The 22,153-nt window shown below is 40.9% G+C and overlaps 1 protein-coding gene and 1 pseudogene across 1 annotated transcript; both read right to left on the reverse strand.

Annotated features, from left to right (window-relative positions):
- Positions 1–6,606, reverse strand: part of LOC106602609 (uncharacterized) — a 79,777-nt pseudogene extending 73,171 nt beyond the window's left edge.
- A 1,511-nt stretch (positions 6,607–8,117) lies between these two features.
- Positions 8,118–11,886, reverse strand: LOC106602614 (uncharacterized). Its single transcript, XM_014195362.2, has 3 exons — positions 11,384–11,886; positions 10,819–10,949; positions 8,118–10,622 (listed from the first exon to the last, which is right to left on the reverse strand). Exons 1-3 carry the CDS (start codon positions 11,622–11,624, stop codon positions 9,399–9,401), a joined length of 1,596 nt encoding a protein of 531 aa, XP_014050837.1. The 5' UTR covers positions 11,625–11,886; the 3' UTR covers positions 8,118–9,398.
- Positions 11,887–22,153: the final 10,267 nt, after the last annotated feature.

Here is a 22,153-nt window from a genome sequence, read left to right on the forward strand (position 1 = left end):
ATATCGAGGCAGCCTCTGGCTGAAACACATTATCGCTTTTGGCAAGTGGCCGATCAGAGTACTATGGGCTTAGGCGCGTGCCGAGTCGACCGAATGCTTTATTTTCTTTCGTCTGTTTACCTAAACGCAGATTCCCGGTCGGAATATTATGGCTTTTTTAATGAGAAAAATGGCATAAAAATTGATTTTAAACAGCGGTTGACATGCTTCGAAGTACGATAATGGAATATTTCGATTTTTTTTGTCACGAATTGCGCCATGCTCGTCACCCTTATTTACCCTTTCGGATAGTGTCTTGAACGCACAAACAAAACGCCGCTGTTTGGATATAACTATGGATTATTTTGAACCAAACCAACATTTGTTATTGAAGTAGAAGTCCTGGGAGTGCATTCTGACGAAGACAGCAAAGGTAATAACATTTTTCTTATAGTAAATCTGACTTTGATGAGTGCTAAACTTGCTGGGTGTCTAAATAGCTAGCCCTGTGATGCCGGGCTATCTACTGAGAATATTGCAAAATGTGCTTTCACCGAAAAGCTATTTTAAAATCGGACATATCGAGTGCATAGAGGAGTTCTGTATCTATAATTCTTAAAATAATTATGCTTTTTGTGAACGTTTATCGTGAGTAATTTAGTAAATTCACCGGAAGTTTGCGGGGGGTATGCTAGTTCTGAACGTCACATGCTAATGTAAAAAGCTGTTTTTTGATATAAATATGAACTTGATTGAACAAAACATGCATGTTTTGTATAACATAATGTCCTAGGGTTGTCATCTGATGAAGATCAAAGGTTAGTGCTACATTTAGCTGTGGTTTGGATTTATGTGACATTATATGCTAGCTTGAAAAATGGGTGTCTGATTATTTCTGGCTGGGTACTCTGCTGACATAATCTAATGTTTTGCTTTCGTTGTAAAGCCTTTTTGAAATCGGACAGTGTGGTTAGATTAACGAGAGTCTTGTCTTTAAAATGGTGTAAAATAGTCATATGTTTGAAAAATTGAAGTTTTTGCATTTGAGGAATTTGAATAACGCGCCACGGGATTACACCTAGCCCATAGAGGTGAATGCAGCTGGTGGCCACACCAGATACTGTTACTTTTGATTTTGACCCCCTAATTTGTTCAGGGACACATTATTCCATTTCTGTTAGTCACATGTCTGTGGAACTTGTTCAGTTTGTCTCAGTTGTTGAATCTTGTTATGTTCATACAAATATTCACACATCTTAAGTTTGCTGAAGAAAAACGCAGTTGACAGTGAGAGGACGTTTCTTTTTTTGCTGAGTTTATATATACACACACTACTGTTCAAAAGTGTGGGGTCACTTAAATGTCCTTGTTTTTGAAAGAAAATATTTTTTTGTGCATTAAAATATCAAATTGATCAGAAATAGTGTAGACATTGTTAATGTTGTAAATGACTATTGTAGCTGGAAATGGCAGATCTTTTATGGAATATCGACATAGGAGTACCTACATAGGAGTACAGAGGCCCATTATCAGCAACCATCACTCCTGTGTTCCAATGGCACGTTGTTTGCTAATCCAAGTTTATCATTTTAAAAGGCTAATTGATCATTAGAAAACCCTTTTGCAATTATGTTAGCACAGCTGAAAACTGTTGTACTGATTAAAGAAGCAATAAAACTGGCCTCCTTCAGACTAGTTGAGTATCTGGAACATCAACATTTGTGGGTTCAATTACAGGGTCAAAATGGCCAGAAACAAAGGACTTTCTTCTGAAACTCGTCAGTCTATTCTTGTTCTGAGAAATGGTCGGGTTTTTTTTGTGAAGAGTTCAAGGGGGTGTAGACTTTCTATAGGCACTGAACATGAAGAGGTCGAGGAACTGCTTCTCTAATATAAATCCTGACCAGGCCTGTAGGCGATGTCATAGCGACGTTAGCTAGCTAAGCTCACGCGCAGAAACACATCATCGGGTCTAACGGTTGTGTCCTGCCGGACTGTGCACGTGCAGACCGTCAAATCCAAGGCACTCCTTTGGTATAAAGTTGTTTTTGACAAAAATTAGAACAGGTTGTTGTGATGACATGTTCAGCTACTTGAGACATTGGAATCTATATCGTGCCTTCAGATTGAGAAAATGTAACAACTAACTTCTCCCATTGACTTCCCAAACCCCTGTCGGGTCTGTCGAGTGTGCTGTGCAAGGTGTTCCTGTGTTGGCCACTTGGAACTGGGTTTGAAAACTCTGTGGTATTGCCCATAATTGAGGGTTGTGCCACCAAATGTTGGGTAGTGTAGAGTAAGTTCCTATTAAGTGCCAAATAAAGTAACATGGTTTAAAATTTCATCCTAAATCATCCATAAAATCCCCTTGTGACAGGGGGAATGGAAGCTTGTTGTGTGCAACAGGGAGGGGCAATCGAATGTGAGCTTCACAACAACAAGAATCATTGTTAGACAGGCTAGACATGTTTTATCTATGGGTAACAAAGTTGACGTGTTATGCTCGACCTGCTCAGTTTTCCTACACAAAACACCAGAAAATGGCCAAAAAGAGTAGAACCAGCTCAGCTTTTACACTGATTAGTCTATTAGATGTTCAATGTTTCTTTAGAATTTCGTTTTTTTAAAGGAATAGTTTCACTATATTAAAACGAGTTCACATAACAGGTTTGACCTTCATATGAAATGTCTGTCCCTCGTTTTATTAGATGAACCACTAATCACGTGAAATAAATAACAATGTTCAGAAATGACTTGGTGAAAGCAACAATATAACAGTGGCTTTACAATGATGGTGAAAATTGGGAGAAATGTTGGGATTAACTGGGTTAAACTCTACCTAGAATGTCAGAAGGACATGTCGAAATGCTGAATTGTGGCAACTTAGGAAGTCTTTATTCATATAGAAAAATCTGACTTATGAAATTGTCCACGTGGTCTATAATAAAAGGAATATTAAGTTAAAAGGCTTTTAAATGTAATATTGGTGCACAATTTCTACTTAAAATAAGACAAGGTACTCATTTGGTTTAACTACCCTTGAAGTAGTCAAAGTGTCCATGTTTGTAACAATCTTGATAAGTATACCATAGAACCTCAATCTTCCAGAGTAACACCATACATACTTCCAAAGCCTTCTTGAAGTCTATGGAGTTAAAAGTTAAAGTGGGGGGACCAGACATATGTCCCTGTCCCGTTCAGAATCCTGCTTGCTATTGCCTTAGCTTGGTGTCAATGGCTGACTCCATTCGTAGACGCGAACTGCTTTAGCACTTAGAGCGTTAGGCCAGTAACCGAATCCCCGAGCTGACAAGGTAAAAATCTATCGTTCTGCCCCAATGTAAGGCAGTTAACCCACCGTTCCCCGGGCGCTGAAGACGTGGATGTCGATTAAGGTAGCCCCCCGCACCTCTGATTCAGAGGGGTTGGGTTAAACGTGGAAGACATTTCAGTTGAACAACTGACTAGGTATCCCCTTTTCCTTTCCCTATTGACGATAGTATCTTCTGAGCAGGGTAGTTTTGTTAAGAGGCCCAACACTTGTTTTCAACATTAACATTCATCGCTTGCGGTACAGTTTTGGAAACATAAGGAATGCATCTTTCATATCAGCAAGAAATAATTTACTACACACCTTTATAGGATTAGGGTTCCCACACAGCCATATTACAGTGCTTGTTTATGGAAGACAGAGTGGAATACCTGTGCTAATTAGCTATATGTGTCTCCGAACACCTGTGTAAACGGAAGACAGACGCCACAAACACGTCACTGAAAAATACTGGCCGGTTGCAACTTTGTTAAATCCAGTTAATACAGTAAGTGTGTATTTTGCATTTGTGAAATAATTTGATATGATATGAAAGTAAAAGGTTTGTTTCTAGAACAGTACTGCAATTGAGAATCGATTCATGTTTAGAAATAGTATTTGGCTGTTTTGGCTTCCAGAGCCAATTCCCCTTTAAACAGAACAGTCCTTGGACTATAAGGAGTAAGATTAGGCTACTTTAGTCCAATATTGGGCTAACTCTATGCATACATTTTCAGTAAAGCAGAATCCCCCAAAAATTGATTCCGTATTGCCCCTAAAACTGCAATTCACTTTCAGGTTTCTCTTTTCTTTCTTAAAAAAAAAAAATCAACAGAAATAATTTTCTATGGTGTATGTTGTGAGAAATGCAGATTTCATTGGATATCTTCCCATGGCAGGCCACCATTATATAATTGTCGAAACTGTTTATGATGTTGTATTTGAACATCAAAACATACACTACATGGCCAAAAGTATGTGGATACCCGCTTGTTGAACATCTCATTCCAAAATCATGGGAATTAATATGGAGCTGGTCCCCCCTTTGCTGCTATAACAGCCTTCACTCTTCTGGGAAAGCTTTCCACTAGATGTTGGAACATTGCTGCAGGGATTTGCTTCCATTCAGCCACAAGAGCCTTAGTGAGGTCGGGTAATGATGAGAACACGTTTCCGCCTGGCTCGCAGTTGGCGTTCCAATTCATCCAAAAGGCTTTCGATGGAGTTGAGGTCAGGGCTCTGTGCAGGCCAGTCAAGTTCTTCCACACCGATCTCAACAAACAATTTCTGTATGGACCTCGCTTTGTGCACGGGGCATTGTCATGCTGAAACAGGAATGGGCCTTCCACAAACTGTTGTCACAAAGTTGGAAGCACAGAATCATCTAGAATGTCACTATGCTGTAGTGTTAAGATTTCCCTTCACTGGAACGAAGGGGCCAAGCCCGAACCATGAAAAACAGCCCTAGACCATTATTCCTCCTCCACCAAACTTTACAGTTGGCACTATGTATTTGGGACAGGTAGCGTTTTCCTGGCATCCGCCAAACCCAAACTTGTCCGTCGGACTGCCAAATGGTGAAGCATGATTCATCACTTCAGAGAACACGTTTCCACTGTTCCAGAGTCCAATGGCAGCGAGCTTTACACCACTCCAGCCGACGCTTGGCATTGCGCATGGTTATCTTAGGCTTGCGTGCGGCTGCTCGGACATGGAAAGCCATTTCATGAAGCTCCCGATGTTCTGACGTTGCTTCCAGAGGAAGTTTTGAACTCAGTAGTGAGTGTTGCAAACGAGGACAGAAGATTTTTACGAGCTATGCGCTTCAGCACTCTGCGGTCCCGTTCTGTGAGCCTGTGTGGCCTACCACTTCGTGACTGAGCCATTGCTGCTTCTAGACGTTTCCACTTCACAATAACAGCACTTACAGTTGACCGGGGCCGCTCTAGAAGGGCAGAAATTGGACGAATGGGCCATTCTACTGTCAATGTTTGTCTATGGCGATTGCATGGCTGTGTGCTCGATTGTATACACCTGTCATCAATGGGTGTATAACTTTTGGCCATGTAGGTGTGAAAATCACATTTTCTGTGTTAACATATTTGATTCAGCAGATATTACGGAAAATACATTGTCTGGTTATGGTGGAATAGCAAAATTAGGTTTGAGGTTGTGCATGGCATCCTTGTAGTCATTGACCATCAAAACATAGGGGTGGGTATACATAAACTTTTCTGTAACATGTTTGATTTTGGAGATATTACACAAAACACATTATCTGGTTATGGCGGAATGGAAAAAAAAGCCTCCACGATGAGTTTTTTTACGATGGTTCCATATGTGTTCAGGGCCCCAAAACTGTAGTTGTGTACCAACAGTGTGTTTGTAAAGCTCTGACCGAGGAGCTGGGTTCATCCGAGCGTTCTGACCTCACAACTGCAGTCAAGCACCTAATCTAACTGGCTAAAGTTGGCTTGTTACTTCCAGACACGAGAGAACATCTCACTCTGATCATTTTACTTGCCCTATCAGAGCTGGTTAGGCTGTTTTCATGTTATGTAGAGCGTTGGTGACAAACTGCACTGGCAACAATTTTAATAACGTTTTTTTTTTTGCCGACGTTTACTGACACCGGTCATATTTAACGGGTGTTGCGCGTTCGTAAATTAAACAGTTATTCTGCGCTCTCTGGCAGACGAAAGTGCTCTGAAATCGGAGTAGATAGGCAGAGTGAATTTACGAACGCACCCTCAAGTGTAATGTTTTCATGAAAAAGTAACAATTTCCACATATTGCCAGGGCTATTCTGCAAAAATGTACCTCTTGCCGTTACTCTGTATCGGTCGAGTATCTTGACACTTCTGGGGCTGGCGAGGACGCGTTCCCGTGACACCTTCATTTCCAGTAGCTGTAGTTTCCTCCTCAATGCCCTGTTTTCTTTCTGGCTTTGAGTTATTTCCAAACGAAACACTGCATAGTCGTCGTCTACGACTTGACAGATCTCTGCCACGGCTGCATTCGCTAGCACCTCCATGATGGAGGCTATTTGAGTGTGAAAAGCCATACAGTTCGAGTTAGCCATTGTTAGCAGCTAGCTAACGTGAACGTTACCTAGATAGCGTCTTTCAGACGAAAGACGCTATCTCCAAAACGAATTAAAGACTACATGGGATAAGTATGTGATGCTGTACAGTTAAATGAGTCATATTTCGAGTTCCATTGTTGTATAAATAAAAACGCTAATGTGTTCTTGATTCCTGTTTACTTCTTCTTCTTCTTCTTCTTCTTCTTCTTCTTCTTTGGAGTTTAACGGCGGTTGGCATCCAGTATGTTGCATTACCTCCCCCAACTGGACTATAATATAAATCCATTATACTTTGTGATATAAAATAATTGGGGAAAAAAGACAAACAATAAATATATATTAAAAAACACCCAACTAAACCTACACTTATTAAAAACCCACTACCCCATTCCACTACTTTGATGCTATCTGCTCCTGATACACCAAAGTGTAATGAATAACTTCACCATGGTCAAAAGGATATTAAATGTCTGCTTTAAAAAATATATTTTGAAATACCTATAGATGCCCTTCTTTGCGAGGCATTGGGAAACCTCCCTTGTCTTTGTGGTTGAATCTGTGTTTGAAATTCACTGTTAAATGCAGCAAGAGGGAGAAATGGTCTAGAATACTTTTGGGCGGCACTGCATCTGTGCTAGAGGCGTCGCTACAGACCCTGGTTCGATTCCAGGCTGTATCCTAACAGGACGTGATTGGGAGTCCCATAGGGCGGCGCCCAATTGGCACAGCGTCGTCTGGGTTAGGCCATCATTGTAAATAAGAATTTGTTCTTAACTGACTTGCCTAGTTAAATAAAGGTTAAATAGATTTTTATTTTTTACTTTCCTGAAGTCATATTTGGCTGTAAAGGCTAGCATAAGGGACAAGAAATAGCTAGCCACAATCAAACAATCAAATTTATTTAAAAAGCCCTTTTTACATCAGCAGAAGTCAAAGTGCTATACAGAAACCCAGCCTGAAAACCCCAAATAGCAAGCAATGCAGATGTAGAAGCACAATGAGGTTCATTTTGAGAAAAGACAGCTAACCTTGTTAGCTACCTAGGTATAACTAACTAGCTAGCTAATAGCTAGTTTAATTTATCTCATGATTATAAAGCAAACAAAATGTTAATTAAAAACACCATATTATTGACCTAACAGGTTAGCTGTGTTAACCCAGTCTCTATAATATCTAGAGTCAGGGTCCAGGGCCAGGATTGCCTTCAGAAAGTATTCACACCCCTTGACTTTTTCCACATTTTGTTGTTACAGCCTGAATTGAAAATGCATTAAATTGAGTGTTTTTGTCACTGGCCTACCTACAAACAATACCCCATAATGTCAAAGTGGAATTGTTTTTTGACGTTTTTACTAATTAATTAGTAATTAAGTATTCTACCCCTTTGTTATGGCATGTCTAAATAAGTTCAGCAATAGAGTTTAACATTATTTTTTAATGACTTCATCTATGTACCACACACATGCAATTATCTATAAGGTCCATCAGTCAAACAGTGAATTTCAAACACAGATTCAACCACAAAGACCAGGGAGGTTTTCCAATGCCTCGCAAAGGCCACCTATAGCTATTTCAATATTTTTTTTTAAAGCAGACACTGAATATCCCTTTGAGCATTAAGTTATTCATTACACTTTGGATGGTGTATCAATACACAGTCACTACAAAGATACAGGCGTCCTTCCTAACTCAGTTGCCAAAGAGGAAGGAAACCGCTCAGGGATTCAATCATGAGGCCAGTGGTGACTTTAAAGTAGTTAGAGTTTAATGGCTGTGACAGGAGAAAACTGAGGATGGCTCAAGAAAGTTGTAGTTACTTCCACAAAACTAACCTAATTGACAGAGTGAAAATAAGGAAGCCTCTACAGAATAACACAATTCCAATACATGCATCCTGTTTGCAACAAGGCACTAAAGTAATACTGTAAAAAATGTGGTAAAGCAATTCACTTTCTGCCCTGAATACAAAGTGTTATGTTTGTGGCAAATCCAATACAACACATTACTGAGTACCACTCACCATATTTTCAAGCATAGTGGTGGCTGCATCATGTTATGGGTATGCTTGTAATCATTATGGACTGTGGGTTTTTTCAGGATAAAAGTGAAACGGAAGTTAAGAGTTAAGTACAGGCAAAATCCTAGAGGAAAACCTGGTTCAGTATGCTTTCCACCAGACACAAAGAAATTAATTCACCTTTCAGCAGGACAATATCCTAAAACACAAGGCCAAATATACACTTAAGACAAATGTTTTGACTTAAATCAACTTGAAGATCTATGGCAAGAGTTGAAAACGGCTGTCTGGCAATAATCAACAACCAACTTGACAGAGCTTGAAGAATGTTTTAAATAATAATGTGCAAATATTTTACAATCCATGTATACAAAGCTCTTAGAGAATTACCCAGAAAGACTCACAGATGTAAACGCTGCCAAAGATGATTATAACGTGTTGACTCAGGATTGTGAATTGTTAAATTAGATAACTGTATTCCATTTTTACAAAATATGAAAACATTTCTAAAAACATGTTGCGATGGGTGAGAGAAAATATTTTTTAATCAATTTAGAATTCAGGCTGTAACACAACAAAATGTGGAATAAGTCAAGGGGTATGAATCATTTCTGAAAGCACTGTATTTCCAGCCTCCAAACATGGAAATGGAAAGAGACATCTGTCACACAAACCACCACAAAGTGTAATGACATTTTGGAGATTTTCATTACGGCAGAATTTATACTGCTGTCCACACGTGTCTCTGTGTCAGCCATTCATCTCTGCCTTGGAAAAATGTCAGTGCTCTCGTCGAACCACACTGCATTTTGGAGAATAACTTATACCACTCGTTTTCAAGTCCATTCGCAAATTGTTCATGCCTCTGATATGCGGTAGCCTAATGAAAAATAAAGGTATAATACAGTTTTTTCATGTTTTACCGGTTCGGCGTAACCCCACTATTTATTTTGCTGGGACGCCGTCAGGACCACCTTACTTTCATCTTGATTACATGTCACTATACTCTATACCAGCGCAGTGTGCATTTTCTGCTGGTGTATCCTGAGGTAGCTCCTCTCTGAGAACCTCTTCCCGCAGTGTGTACAGACAAATGGCCTTTCTCCCGTGTGGACCTTCAGGTGCATCTTCAGCTGGTCCTGGCGGGAGAACCTCTTCTCGCACTGGGGGCAGCTGAATGGTTTCTCCCCTGTGTGGACCATCTGGTGCCTCTTCAGGTGGTCCTGGCGGGAGAACCTCTTCTCACACTGGGTACAACTGAAGGGGTTCTCCCCTGTGTGGACCCTCTGGTGGATCTCCACCTTCTGGAGGCACCTGAAGCCTTTGTTACAGAACATGCAGAAGAATCGTTTCTCTTTGCTATTGCCTGATGTGGCTCCCCCTCCCTGAGCCTGGGCTCTAGCCCTGTTATTTGAGTTCAATACCTGATCGAAATGGACACGGCCGTGTGAATCTGAAGGCCCCATCGACGTGGACACTGGATTGCGATCCCTGAACGCGTGTAAAGGAGAATTGGTTGTGACATTTAGATTTGTCTCTAAGCTGCCCCTGTAATCTAAGAAATCTCTGCCCTGTGAGTGTCCGTCTCCTAGGTGACTATCTGCATTCCATGTGGGAGGAGCATCGCCCTCTACTTTCACAGTCACCTCATCTACCACTATAACCTCCCCTTTCTTATCTAGGCATTCTTCAGAGTATACACTACTACTGTACCGGTTCCAGTCCCCTCTAGACAGATCAGTCTGGGTCTCTAAACCTAAGGATATGTTGCCAGGGTCCATCTCTGTATCATAAGAACAAGACAGATCATCAACCCCAGTGTCTAACACCTCACCATCTCCACGGGAATGAACCGTCCTCTGGCTCTGATGAAATACTGGTAAGTAATCTGAGCCAGGAACAGGAGGACAGACAACTGGCCCCAGCACCAGTCTCTCTGGGTCTGATCTGGGGTCTGATCTGTGATCAGACCCTGTGTGTAAGAGCCGGTGTGTTACAGTTAAAGTCTCGGCGTCCATCTCTGACTTGAGGGCGGCGTTCAGCATTCCACTGACCTCCGGGATGCTGCATCGGGTCCTACCCTGGGGCGAGGCGGTCAGGTCCTCTGTGGCCATAGGGGGCGCCACTCCAGCCACTGCTCCAGTCTGGATGTCTCTGCTGTGCCGTGGGTCCTCCTCTCCTTCAGACCTCTCCTGCTTGACCCCAGGACCTGTAGCCTCTGCATCTACAGACTGACACAAGAACAGAGGAGGTTATAAATCGGTACAATGGTTGGATTGGATGACAATGTCATAGGGAAGTTTCACAAACTTCCCTTGGGCAGATAAATATTGATGTAAGCCAGTGAATAGCTGAGGGGAGCATTTCTGAAATGAACAAGTCACATTTGATGTACTGTAATTTTTTAAGTCACACTATGACACTAACCTCTATCACGATAACATCCTGGGTTGAGGTTCCACTCCCCTCATCAACAGTGATTGGTTGGTCATTTCTCCACCCGTTGTGTCCCGCTGGCTTTACAACGTTCCTGTGGCCTCCAGTGAGATGTCCTTCACCTAAGAGAGTGATTGGGGGAAAGGGGTGGTTAAATTAGATCATGTGAATGCTCAATGCTATATTATACACTATTTACACAGTCTACAATTGGCAGGAATGTAAGGTAGCACTTCTCATAACTTGTTGACATACTATTTATTGATTGATTATGTTCCATGCGTCACATTTTTAAAAGTATGATAATAGTACATTCAGTAAATCAAGCATCTGGTTATAATATGAGAGTGTCTTTGTTGCAATAAGAATTTGTTCTTAATTTGTCTGCCTCGTGAAATAAAAGTAAAATACAACAAATGTGCAAGATAGTATGCAATACTAACCCATGATTACTTAGCTATCAAAAACTGAGCAAGACGCAATTCTAGGTAACACTTCTAAACACATGCGAAACGGGACGAGAGCCCCCGCAGCCTTGGCCTTCTGCAAAATGTACCTCTTGCCATTCCTCTGTATCGCTCTCGCATTGTCCTCTCTGCGCGCTCCCGTGCTACCTTCAGTTCCAGTAGCTGTAGTTTCCTCCTCAATGTCCTGTTTTCTTTCTGGCTTTGCGTTATTTCCAAACGAAACACTGCATAGTCGTCGTCTACGAGTTTACTGATCTCTGCCACGGCTGAATTCGCTAGCACCTCCATGATGGAGGCAATTTGAGTGTGAAAAACCATACAGTTAGCCATTGTTAGTTACCGTTAGCAGCTAGCTAGCGTTACCTAGATAACGTCAATCAACCAAGTCCTGTCTCCAACGCGAATTAAAGACTACACGGGGTAAATATGTGATGCTGTGCAGTTAAATTAGTAATACTTTTAAATCACTTGGTGTTAATAAACGTAAAAATAGCAAAAATAAAAACGCTAACGTGGAAATTGTTCTTGGTCATGGTTTCCTGTAGAGAAAGGATGTTATTGGTTAGCGTCATAGTGCAAATGGTGTGGCTAAATAAAAAGGAATGCGCTCTGTTCTTTGCAATACGGTACCAGAGATCCTGGATATAATGACGAGATGCTTGTATCCCCGCCCTGACAGTGGGATTCGTTGTCCACAGAACTGAACGGCAGACTGTCAAGCACCAGCCTAAGTCTATGGAGACCCTTAGGGGCCTTGGTGGAGAAAAAAAAGCCAGACTGTATTTTATTTCACTGTTATTTAACCAGGTAGGCTAGTTGAGAACAAGTTCTCATTTAAAACTACGACCTGGCCAAGATAAAGCAAAGCAGTGCGACACAAACAACAACACAGAGTTACACATGGAATAAACAAGGGTACAGTCAATAAAACAATAGAAAAAAAATAAAGTCTATATACAGTGTGTGCAAATGGCGTGAGGAGGTAAGGCAATAAATAGGCCATAGTAGCAAGTGATTACAATTTAGCAAATTAACACTGGAGTGATAGATGTGCAGATGATGATGTGCAAGGAGAAATGCTGGTGTGCAAAAGAGCAGAAAAGTAAATAAAAACAATATGGGGATGAGGTAGGTAGATTGGATGGGCTATTTACAGATGGGCTATGTACAGCAGCAGCGATCGGTTAGCTGCTCGGATAGCGGATGTTTAAAGTTAGTGAGGGAAATATAAGTCTCCAGCTTCAGCGATTTTTGCAATTTGTTCCAGTCATTGGCAGCAGAGAAGGAAGGAAAGGTGGCCAAAGGAGGTGTTGGCTGTGGGGATGACCAGTGAGATATACCTGCTGGAGCACGTGCTATGGGTGGGTGTTGTTATCGTGACCAGTGAGCTGAGATAAGGTGGAGCTTTACCTAGCAAAGACTTATAGATGACCTGGAGCCAATGGGTCTGGCGACAAATATGTAGTGAGGGCCAGCCGACTAGAGCATACAGGTCGCAGTGGTGGGTGGTATATGGGGCTTTGGTGACAAAACAGATGGCACTGTGATAGAAAGCATCCAGTTTGCTGAGTAGAGTGTTGGAGGCTATTTTGTAAATGACATCGCCGAAGTCGAGGATGGGTAGGATAGTCAGTTTCCATCCCAGAGCTAGCGCATCTAATTCAATTGTCAACTAATTGTCAACTAATCATCAAGCCCTTGACTAGGTGAATCAGTTGAACTAGTTCATGGCTAAAACATTGTGAAACATCTGGGCATCCCTGAGGAGAGGTTTGAGAACCACTCGGCTAACCTAACCAGGTAAAACTTCGGACCCTATTTGGAGGGTAGTAATAAATCAGCTATAAAACGGTTTTATATGAGCTATGATGGGACCAGATTGTTTCTAATCAGGTCATATGCTTTAAAAAAAATAGACATCTGCGATTGGACAATAGAACTAACAGGGCTCAGTTTGCTTTAAGCAGGGTTGCATTGTGTAGGCATTTGCATTAAAAGTTACTCACACAGTATGTCATCACTATTGCGTTGATTGATTAATTCCAGGCAATAACTTTGGATTGATAAGGTCTAGGTAGACGATCCACCCGAAGTTTGAATATAAACTACATTTTATCGCATTCACATTTTTCTTAACACAAATAAATAGGGCTATTTTAGGCTATAAATTCATAGCTTAAGATATAAATACACAACGTTACCGCTTCGTTTCCCCTGGCAGGAGGGGATCAGAGCCTATATGCTTCTCTAGGCTACCCGAAGATGTGGTTGTTATCAGTAGGCTACAGTTGATCAGACTGAAAGTCTGATTAATTGTGCACAAGTTGTCAAATCATGAAGCAAATCAGTGTAAACAACAGTACTTTGTCCCTATTTTCAATGCTTTTGTGTCAATATTTTTTATCACTGAATCAAAAGTGTTGGGGCATATGCCAGCTCACCACACGTTTGCCGGCTGTGCCTATCTCTGCAACATGGATAGATGCTACAAATGAAGAAACATATTCTATATATATGTTCTATACTATTTTCTATACTATCTCGAAATGTAGAGTTATTATCTTGACATTTTGAGACAGTATACATTTGTTATTTTGTTTGGGTGGCCGGGAATGGGCTCCCAAACCTTTCTGCCACTCGATGAGTCATGTACAATTGGCTGCACCATGTTTTACTGGACGTACACTGCTGTTCAAAAGTTTGGGGTCACTTAGAAATGTCCTTGTTTTTTAAAGAAAAGCTCATTTTTGGTCCATTAAAAGAACATCAAATTGATCAGAAATACAGTGTAGGTATTGTTAATGTTGTAAATCACTATTGTAGCTGGAAATGGCTGATTTTTAATGGAATATCTCCATACAGTTGAAGTCGGAAGTTTACATACACTTAGGTTGGAGTGATTAAAACTTTTTTTCCACAAATTTCTTGTTAACAAACTATAGTTTTGGCAAGTCGGTTAGGACATCTACTTTGTGCATGACACCAGTCAATTATCCAACAAGTGTTTACAGACAGATTCTTTCACTTATAAATCACTGTATCACAATTCATGTGGGTCAGAAGTTTACATACACTAAGTTGACCGTGCCTTTAAACAGCTTGGAAAATTCCAGAAAATTATGTCATGGCTTTAGAAGCTTCTGATAGGCTAATTGACATCATTTGAGTCAATTGGAGGTGTATCTGTGGATGTATTTCAATACCTACCTTCAAACTCAGTGCCTTTTTGCTTGACATCATGGGATGATCAAAAGAAATCAGCCAAGACCTCAGAAAAACTATTGTAGACCTCCACAAGCTGGTACATCATTGGGACCAATTTCCAAATGCCTGAAGGTACCACATTCATCTGTACAAACAATAGTACGCAAGTATAAACCCCATGGGACCACGCACCCGTCATACCGCTCAGGAAGGAGATGCGTTCTGTCTCCTAGAGATGAACGTACTTTGGTGTGAAAAGTGCAAATCAATCCCAGAACAACAGCAAAGGACTTTGTGAAGATGCTGGAGGAAACAGGTACAAAAGTATCTATATCCACAGTAAAACGAGTCCTATATCGACATAACCTGAAAAGCCGCTCAGCAAGGAAGAAGCCACTGCTCCAAAACCGCCATAAAAAAGCCAGACTGCGGTTTGCAACTGCACATGGGGACAAAGATCGTACTTTTTGGAGAAATGTCCTCTGGTCTGATGAAACAAAAATAGAACTGTTTGGCCATAATGACCATCGTTATGTTTGGAGGAAAAAGGGGGCGGCTTGCAAGCCAAATAACACCATCCCAACCGTGAAGCACGGGGGTGGCAGCATCATGTTGTGGGGGTGCTTTGCTGCAGGAGGGACTGGTGCGTTTCACAAAATAGATGGCATCATGAGGCAGGAAAATTATGTGGATCTATTGAAGCAACATCTCAAGACATCAGTCAGGAAGTTAAAGCTTGGTCGCAAATGGGTCTTTCAAATGCATAATGACCCCAAGCATTCTTCCAAAGTTGTGGCAAAATGGCTTAAGGACAACAAGTCAATGTATTGGAGTGGCCATCACAAAGCCCTGACCTCAATCCCATAGAATATTTGTGGGAAGAACTGAAAAAGCGTGTGCGAGCAAGGAGGCCTACAAACCTGAATCGGTTACACCAGCTCTGTCAGGAGGAATGTGCCAAAATTCACCCAACTTATTGTGGGAAGCTTGTGGAAGGCTACTCGAAACGTTTTACCCAAGTTAAGGTGTATGTAAACTTCTAACTTCAACTGTAGTTGTACAGAGGCCCATTATCAGCAACCATCACCCCTGTGGTCCAATGGCACATTGTGTTCGCTAATCCAAGTTTAAAAGGCTAATTGATCATTAGAAAACCCTTTTGCAATTATGTTAGCACGGCTGAAAACTGTTTTCCTGATTAAAGAAGCAATAAAACTGGCCTTCTTTAGACTAGTTGAGTATCTGGAGCATCAGCATTTGTGGGTTCGATTACAGGCTCAAAATGTCCAGAAACAAAGAACTTTCTTCTGAAACTCGTCAGTCTATTCTTGTTCTGAGAAATGAAGGCTATTCCATTCGAGAAATTGCCAAGAAAATGAAGATCTCGTACAACACTGTGTACTGCTCCCTTCACAGAACAGCGCAAACTGGCTCTAACCAGAATAGAAAGAGGAGTGGGAGGACCCGGTGCACAACTGTGCAAGAGGACAAGTACATTAGAGTGTCTAGTATGAGAAACAGACGCCTCACAATTCCTCAACTGGCAGCTTCATTAAATAATACCTGCAAAACACCAGTCTCAACGTCAACAGTGAAGAGGCGACTCAGGGATGCTGGCCTTCTAGGCAGATTTGCAAAGAAAAAGCCATATCTCAGACTGGTCAATAAAAAGAAGAGATTAAGATGGGCAAAAGAACACAGACACTGGACAGAAGAACGCTGCCTAGAAGGCCAGCATCCCGGAGTCGCCTCTTCACTGTTGACATTGAGACTTTTCAATTGAAATTCATTGTGGAGAGCTTATTTATATATTTTGTGATATGAATACCAGTCACCATCAGCCCATTTTATAGGTAAACTGCAGGGTAATGTAAAAGTTGTATTTAAAAAAAATCCAAGACGTAATATTGTACACTTATCATAATTAGGTTTTAGTCCAGAGAGTACAGAAAAGTTATCTTGATTTTCAATGAGACATTGCAGGGATCTAGCTTGCGGACTTAATATAAAACTTAAGTCATCGGCATACATGGACACCTTTGTTTTTAAACCTTGGATTTCTAATCTTTTAATGTTGTTATTGGATTTGATTTTTATAGACAGCATTTTGATGGTCATAATGAATAGATATGGTGACAGCAGACACCCTTGTTTAACTTCTCTTGATAATTCAAACCTCTGAGAAGTAGCCGTTATTTACTATTTTACACCTGGGGTGCTATACATTATTTTTACACATTTTATAAGAGAATCACCGAAATTGAAAAAATCCAGGCATTTATAAATAAAATCCAGTCTTTATCAAATGCCTTTTCAAAATCCGCTATAAATACCAGGCCTGGCTTCTTAGATGTTTCATGATGTTCTATTATTTCCAGTAGTTTTCGTATATTATCTCCAGTGTATCGTCCATGTAAAAAAACCTGTCTGATCAGGATGAACAATACCTGGTAAAATCCTTTTAATTCTGAGTGCTATGCATTTCGCTAGTATTTTTGCGTCACAACATTGAAGTGTAAGGGGCCTGCAGTTTTTTAGATAGACTGGGTCTTTATATTTGCCATCTGGGTCTTGTTTTAATAATAGAGAAATCAGACCTTCCTGTTGAGTACCTGACCGACTACCATTTCTATAGGAGTAGTTAAAACAATCTTACAATGGAGCTTTTAGTATATAAAAAAGGCTTGATATATATCTACCGGTATGCCATCAAGCCATGTGGTTTTTCCAGACTGAAAGGATTTAATAACCTCAAAAAGTTATTTCTCCGTAATTTGGCCTTCGCACTGATCTTTCTGTACATTTGTTAATTTTCCTTTTTTTTATATAATTTGGAAAGAATTCCTTACCATAATCTTCATTCAGTGGGATAGGATGGGACGGAAAAGAGAACATCTGCCTAAAATAATTAGCTTCCTCTTTTAAAATATCATTTGGAGAATCATAATAACTCCGTCTTCAGTAACGAGTTTCTGCAAATTATTTTTGTTAGCGTCCCGGTATTGGAGATTCAAGAAGAATTTTGTGCATTTTTCTTCATATTCCATCCAGTTTGCTTTATTTTTGTAATAGATTACATTAGATCGTTCTTGAATAAGTTCCTCAAGTTCTTTTTGTTTTTCCTCTAACTTATTTTGTATCTCTGTAGTATTGTTTTTATTGCTATCTACCTGTACTATTAGTTCATGGATTTCCCTTGTTACTCTTGTTTCTTTAGCCAGAAACTTCTTTTTCATTATTTAGGAATATTGAATTGAATGACCTCTGAAGGTACATTTAAAGGTATCCCAAACAATAAGGGGATTTGCTGAACCTATATTATACTGGAAAAAATTCAGTTATAAATAATTTTTTCTTAGTTAAAAATAAGTTGTCCTCCAGTAAACTTTGATTAAATTTCCAATATCCATGTCCAATTGGAAAATCTATAAGAGTTATGTGAATGCCAATTAAATGATGATCCGATCGCATTCTGTATCCTATTATAACTTTTTTAACCTTTGATGCAAGAGAGAAAGAGACAAGAAAGTAGTCAAGACGACTAGCTTGATTAAATCTCCTCCATGTATATCCCACTAGGTCGGGTTTATTTAGTCTCCAAATATCCACTGTTTCTAATGTGTCCATAGTATGTGTGATTTCTTTAAGGGCACGGTGATGATAGTTTTGTAGAGTGATCACCTTTACGGTCCATTGAAGTCCTTAACACTGTGTTATAGTCTCCTACCAAATGCTTGTTTTATTGTTCTCTAATCAGAGACTGATTTAGACCTGGCACACCAATTGGGTCCAATTAATTATCCGGTAGAACAAAACCAGCAGACTCCAGACCTCGTAGGGCAAGAGTTGAATACCCCTGTTCTACAGCCTCCACAATCATCATCGTCGCCACATTTCTATAGAGGGAGAATTGACTGGTACATTGTGGTAGGAACTGAACTGAGATAATTGAGTGCGCTCAAATGTTATTTTTTATTGGGTACCCAGTTTATTATATATTTTTATTTATGTATTGGATAAAACTAATGTTGTGAATAAACGGTCATTGCGGGTGATCTTAGAACATAAAATAGAATTCAAACTATTTCAACAAGAAATAAACTTCAACATATATCACTGAGTCCAGTATTCATTATTTGTTTTTCCTAGCTTTATTAGATGACATTACTTTAGATATAGATATATGTAGACTTTTTAGGTTACAGTGCCTTCTGAAAGTATTCACACCTCTTGACTTTTTCTATATTTTGTTGTGTTACAGCCTGAATTTAAAATGAACTAAATTTAGATTTGTTTGTCACTGGCCTAGACAATTACACATTCATTAGAATCTGAAAAGCTGAAATGTCCTGAGTCAATAAGTAGTCAACCCCTTTGTTATGGAAAGCCTAAATGAGTTCAGGAGTAAAAATGTGCTTAACAAGTCACATAAGTTGCATGGACTCACTCTGTGTGCATTAAGTGTTTAACATGGTTTTTGAATGACTTCCTCATCTCTGTACCCTCCACATACAATTATCTGTAATGTCTCTCAGTCGAGCAGTGAATTTCAAACACATATTCAACGACAAAGACCAGGGAGGTTTTCCAATGCCACGCAAAGAACTGCACCTATTGGTAGATGTAAAAAAATATATAATTTAAAAAAGCAGACATTGAATAAATAGCCCTTTGGGCATTGTCATTACACGTTGGATGGTGCATCAATACATCCAGTCACTACAAAGGTACAGACATCTTTCCCAACTCAGTTGCCAGAGAGGAAGGAAACCGCTCAGGGATTTCATGAGGCCAATGGTGACTTAAAACAGTTACAGAGTTTAATGGCTGTGTCACGAATTATGTTGTGGTGTTGCAGGGAAGACCAAAATGCAGCGGGTATATGGATACTCATTCTTTTAATTCACAAAAAAGAGTAAGGCATCCACAGAAAAAAACTAAACAATAAATGATACTCACAACTAACAACAGTGTGGCAGGCTCAACAAGCAGTGCTCACAAACAATCTCCCACAAAAGACAAACACAAACACACCCTACTATATGGGACTCTCAATCAAAGGCAAATAGACAACACCTGCCTTCAATTGAGAGTCCCAACCCCAATTAACCAAACATAGACATACAACCAGCTAGATCAACATAGAAATACATAAACAAGGAACAGTGCCCAAAACCCCGGAATACATAAATCAAATCCCCTACAACAAACACACCACCCCGAACCACATAAACCAAATACCCTCTGCCACGTCCTGACCAAACTACAATGACAATTAACCCTTATACTGGCCAGGACGTGACAGGCTGTAATAGGATGGATCAACAACATTGTAATTACGCCACAATACTAACCTAATTGGCACAGTGAAAAGAAGGATGCCTGTACAGAATAAAAAACATGTATCCTGTTTGCAACAAAGCACTAAAGTAACGCTGCAAAAAATATGGCAAAGCAATTAACTTTTTTCCTTAAAACAGAGTTATGTTTGGGGAAAATCCAATACAACACATTACTGAGTACCACTGTGCATATTTTCAAGCATATTGGTGGCTGCATCATGTTATGGGTATGCTTGTAATCGTTAAGGACTGTGGGGGTTTTCAGGATAAAAGAGAAATGGAAGTTATGAGTTACAGTGAGGGGAAAAAAGTACACTGCTCAAAAAAATAAAGGGAAAACTTAAACAACACAATGTAACTCCAAGTCAATCACACTTCTGTGAAATCAAACTGTCCACTTAGGAAGGAACACTGATTGACAATACATTTCATATGCTGTTGTGCAAATGGAATAGACAACAGGTGGAAATTATAGGCAATTAACAAGACACCCCCAATAAAGGAGTGGTTCTGCAGGTGGTGACCACAGACCACTTCTCAGTTCCTATGCTTCCTGGCTGATGTTTTGGTCACTTTTGAATGCTGGCGGTGCTTTCACTCTAGTGGTAGCATGAGACGGAGTCTACAACCCACACAAGTGGCTCAGGTAGTGCAGCTCATCCAGGATGGCACATCAATGCGAGCTGTGGCAAGAAGGTTTGCTGTGTCTGTCAGCGTAGTGTCCAGAGCATGGAGGTGCTACCAGGAGACAGGCCAGTACATCAGGAGACGTGGAGGAGGCCGTAGGAGGGCAACAACCCAGCAGCAGGACCGCTACCTCCGCCTTTGTGCAAGGAGGAGCACGAGAAGCACTGCAAAAAGACCTCCAGCAGGCCACAAATGTGCATGTGTCTGCTCAAACGGTCAGAAACAGACTCCATGAGGGTGGTATGAGGGCCTGACGTCCACAGGTAGGGGTTGTGCTTACAGCCCAACACCGTGCAGGACGTTTGGCATTTGCCAGAGAACACCAAGATTGGCAAATTCGCCACTGGCGCCCTGTGCTCTTCACAGATGAAAGCAGGTTCACACTGAGCAGGTGACAGACGTGACAGAGTCTGGAGACGCCGTGGAGAACGTTCTGCTGCCTGCAACATCCTCCAACATGACCGGTTTGGCGGTGGGTCAGTCATGGTGGGGGTGGCATTTCTTTGGGGGGGCCGCACAGCCCTCCATGTGCTCGCCAGAGGTAGCCTGACTGCCATTAGGTACCGAGATGAGATCCTCAGACCACTTTTGAGACCATATGCTGGTGCGGTTGGCCCTGGGTTCCTCCTAATGCAAGACAATGCTAGACCTCATGTGGCTGGAGTGTGTCAGCAGTTCCTGCAAGAGGAAGGCATTGATGCTATGGACTGGCCCGCCCGTTCCCCAGACCTGAATCCAATTGAGCACATCTGGGACATCATGTCTCGCTCCATCCACCAACGCCACGTTGCACCACAGACTGTCCAGGAGTTGGCGGATCCTTTAGTCCAGGTCTGGGAGGAGATCCCTCAGGAGACCATCCGCCACCTCATCAGGAGCATGCCCAGGCGTTGTAGGAAGGTCATACAGGCACATGGAGGCCACACACACTACTGAGCCTCATTTTGACTTGTTTTAAGGACATTACATCAAAGTTGGATCAGCCTGTAGTGTGGTTTTCCACTTTAATTTTGAGTGTGACTCCAAATCCAGACCTCCATGGGTTGATAAATTGGATTTCCATTGATTATTTTTGTGTGATTTTGTTGACAGCACATTCAACTATGTAAAGAAAAAAGTATTTAATAAGATTATTTCTTTCATTCAGATCTAGGGTGTGTTGTTTAAGTGTTCCCTTTATTTTTTGGAGCAGTATATTTGATCCCCTGCTGATTTTGTACGTTTGCCCACTGACAAAGAAATGATCAGTCTATAATTTTAATGGTAGGTTTATTTGAACAGTGAGAGACAGAATAACAACAACAAAAAATCCAGAAAAACATGTCAAAAATGTTATAAAATGATTTGCATTTTAATGAGGGAAATAAGTATTTGACCCCTCTGCAAAACATGACTTAGTACTTGGTGGCAAAACTCTTCTTGGCAATCACAGAGGTCAGACATTTCTTGTAGTTGGCCACCAGGTTTGCACACATCTCAGGAGGTATTTTGTCCCACTCCTCTTTGCAGATCTTCTCCAAGTCATTAAGGTTTTGAGGCTGACGTTTGGCAACTCGAACCTTCAGCTCCCTCCACAGATTTTCTGTGGGATTAAGGTCTGGAGACTGGCTAGGCCACTCCAGGACC

This window comes from Salmo salar, chromosome ssa04 (assembly GCF_905237065.1).
Source record: "Salmo salar chromosome ssa04, Ssal_v3.1, whole genome shotgun sequence".
Taxonomy (NCBI): Eukaryota; Metazoa; Chordata; class Actinopteri; order Salmoniformes; family Salmonidae; genus Salmo; species Salmo salar.

Bases quoted from the DNA above. Each gene is read 5' to 3' on its own strand.
- LOC106602614 (XM_014195362.2), bottom strand. From the start codon at position 11,624: ATGGCTAACTGTATGGTTTTTCACACTCAAATTGCCTCCATCATGGAG. The intron at 10,950-11,383 runs GTACATTTTGCA...TCACTCTCTTAG, and splicing joins ATACAGAGGAATGGCAAGAG to GTGAAGGACATCTCACTGGA. The intron at 10,623-10,818 runs GTTAGTGTCATA...TTCTTGTGTCAG, and splicing joins AGGATGTTATCGTGATAGAG to TCTGTAGATGCAGAGGCTAC.